Source organism: Galeopterus variegatus, unplaced genomic scaffold, assembly GCF_000696425.1.
Source record: "Galeopterus variegatus unplaced genomic scaffold, G_variegatus-3.0.2 Scaffold5253, whole genome shotgun sequence".
NCBI classification, from domain to species: Eukaryota; Metazoa; Chordata; class Mammalia; order Dermoptera; family Cynocephalidae; genus Galeopterus; species Galeopterus variegatus.
The window spans coordinates 134,598-136,295 of NW_007731364.1; the positions used below are offsets into that span (position 1 = coordinate 134,598).

The 1,698-nt window shown below is 28.6% G+C and overlaps 1 protein-coding gene across 1 annotated transcript in view; it reads left to right on the forward strand.

Annotated features, from left to right (window-relative positions):
• LOC103604581 (CWF19-like protein 2) overlaps nucleotides 1-1,698 on the forward strand; it is a gene marked incomplete at its 3' end in the record, with an annotated part of 34,642 nt that overhangs the window by 22,499 nt on the left and 10,445 nt on the right. The window contains exon 7 of the mRNA XM_008589152.1: nucleotides 45-160. Within this exon, the coding sequence (XP_008587374.1) occupies nucleotides 45-160 (116 nt within the window). The remainder of the gene's footprint in view (nucleotides 1-44; nucleotides 161-1,698) is intronic.

Consider the following 1,698-nt stretch of genomic DNA (forward strand, 5'->3'; position numbering starts at 1 on the left):
TAATCACATTAAAAGTACAACTAACTTTTAAAATTGGAATTTAGTTTCAGTAGTAGAAGACGGTGGATTAAGTTGGCTAAGGAAATCTTATCAACGAATGAAGGAACAAGCTGAGAAACAAAATAGAAATTTTGAGGATGTTGTAGCTGAAAGATATGGGGTGAGTATGTGTATTAAGGAGATATGAATATTTTCAGGATTATGTGAAAAATTAAGTGCCTTTAACTTTGTTTTGTGCTATGAAACACTTTTGAATTGAATTAATATTAAATTTCATTTCTGTATACTGCTGAAGTCATTTTCTGCTTTTCATTATTTGAACTTAGGTAGCATATTTTTATTGACATAACAAATGTAAAACTTAAGTGTGTGTTTAATATAAAAATAACATTTTCTCATTGTGATAAAATTTAAATAATGCAGGAAAGTCTTCAGAGTATACTTCTGGAGATAACCACTGTAGAAATTTTGGTATATTCTAGAGTTTGGTATATTCTAGAGTTTTGATATTTTCCAGAGTTTTTAAAAGAGCATATATACTCTTAAAACAATTGAACCATGCAGCAGTATATGATATATTAGAACCAGATCCTCTTTTCACCATGTGTGGATAATCTTTCTGTTTCAGTAATTACCATTGATGTCCTTCCCCCCGGCCCTTTCTTCCATTTCTGAAGGAAAGCAGATTTAGAGATTTAGAAAGTAGAAAGATTTCAAAACTGTATGCTAGTGCCACTGCCCCCTCTTCCAAATAAAAGAGGGAAAATGTTACACTTTGTCTTAAATCTGTTAACATTTTGTAATATATTTTTGCATATTTTTTCCCCTATGTTTTAAAGTATGCTTATAGAATATACCCTTATTATTTTTTTTTTTTTTACTTACTAATGTAGACATAGTTGGATTCCTGTAAATATATACATTTTAATGATTTTTTAATATTTTCTTATATATTAATCTGGTTTTCCATTATTTGTCAGTGGAAGGACATGTATATGCTTTTTCCTCCCTCTGTTAAATACTTGCACTGTGCTGACTGTCTTTGTCCAGTGCATTTTGCATATTTACCTGGGTATTCAGGTGAATTACTAAAAATAAAATTGCTTGTTTAAAGGATATAGACAATTGAAGTGAGATGTATATTGCCAAATTTATCTACAGAAAGACTGAGCAAATTATTAAAATGCATCTTTTATCATTTATCACGTAATTTTCAACAGTTGGACCATCATTCTTTATAGTCTTTGCTATTGTGATTGGTAAAACACCTTTTTTTGCTTGTATTTTTATGCATTTGTTTACTAGTGAATTGGAATTTGTTTTTTACATTTATTTTGGCCATTTGTATTTTTTAGTGAATTGATTATTAATATTATTTTCCTGTCTTTCTTTTGGGATAATGATTTATATAAGACTTTTTAATTATTCTGTTCAAATTTCTTCCCCTTAGTTTCATGTTTGTTTTTTACTTTATTGATAATTTGCTATGGTTAAATTTTAAATATTTTTACCTAGCAAAATTCTTCATATTTTTCTTTCATGACTTAATGCTCTTGGTATGATTAATTGACAGGCTTTCCCTACTCGAAAGCCATGAAAATGTGCACATATATTTTACCTTGAGTATTTGTCCAGTTTTATTTTTTATGTTTATCCTTCATCTTTCTGGAACATATTTGTGTATGTTGCAAAGTAGGC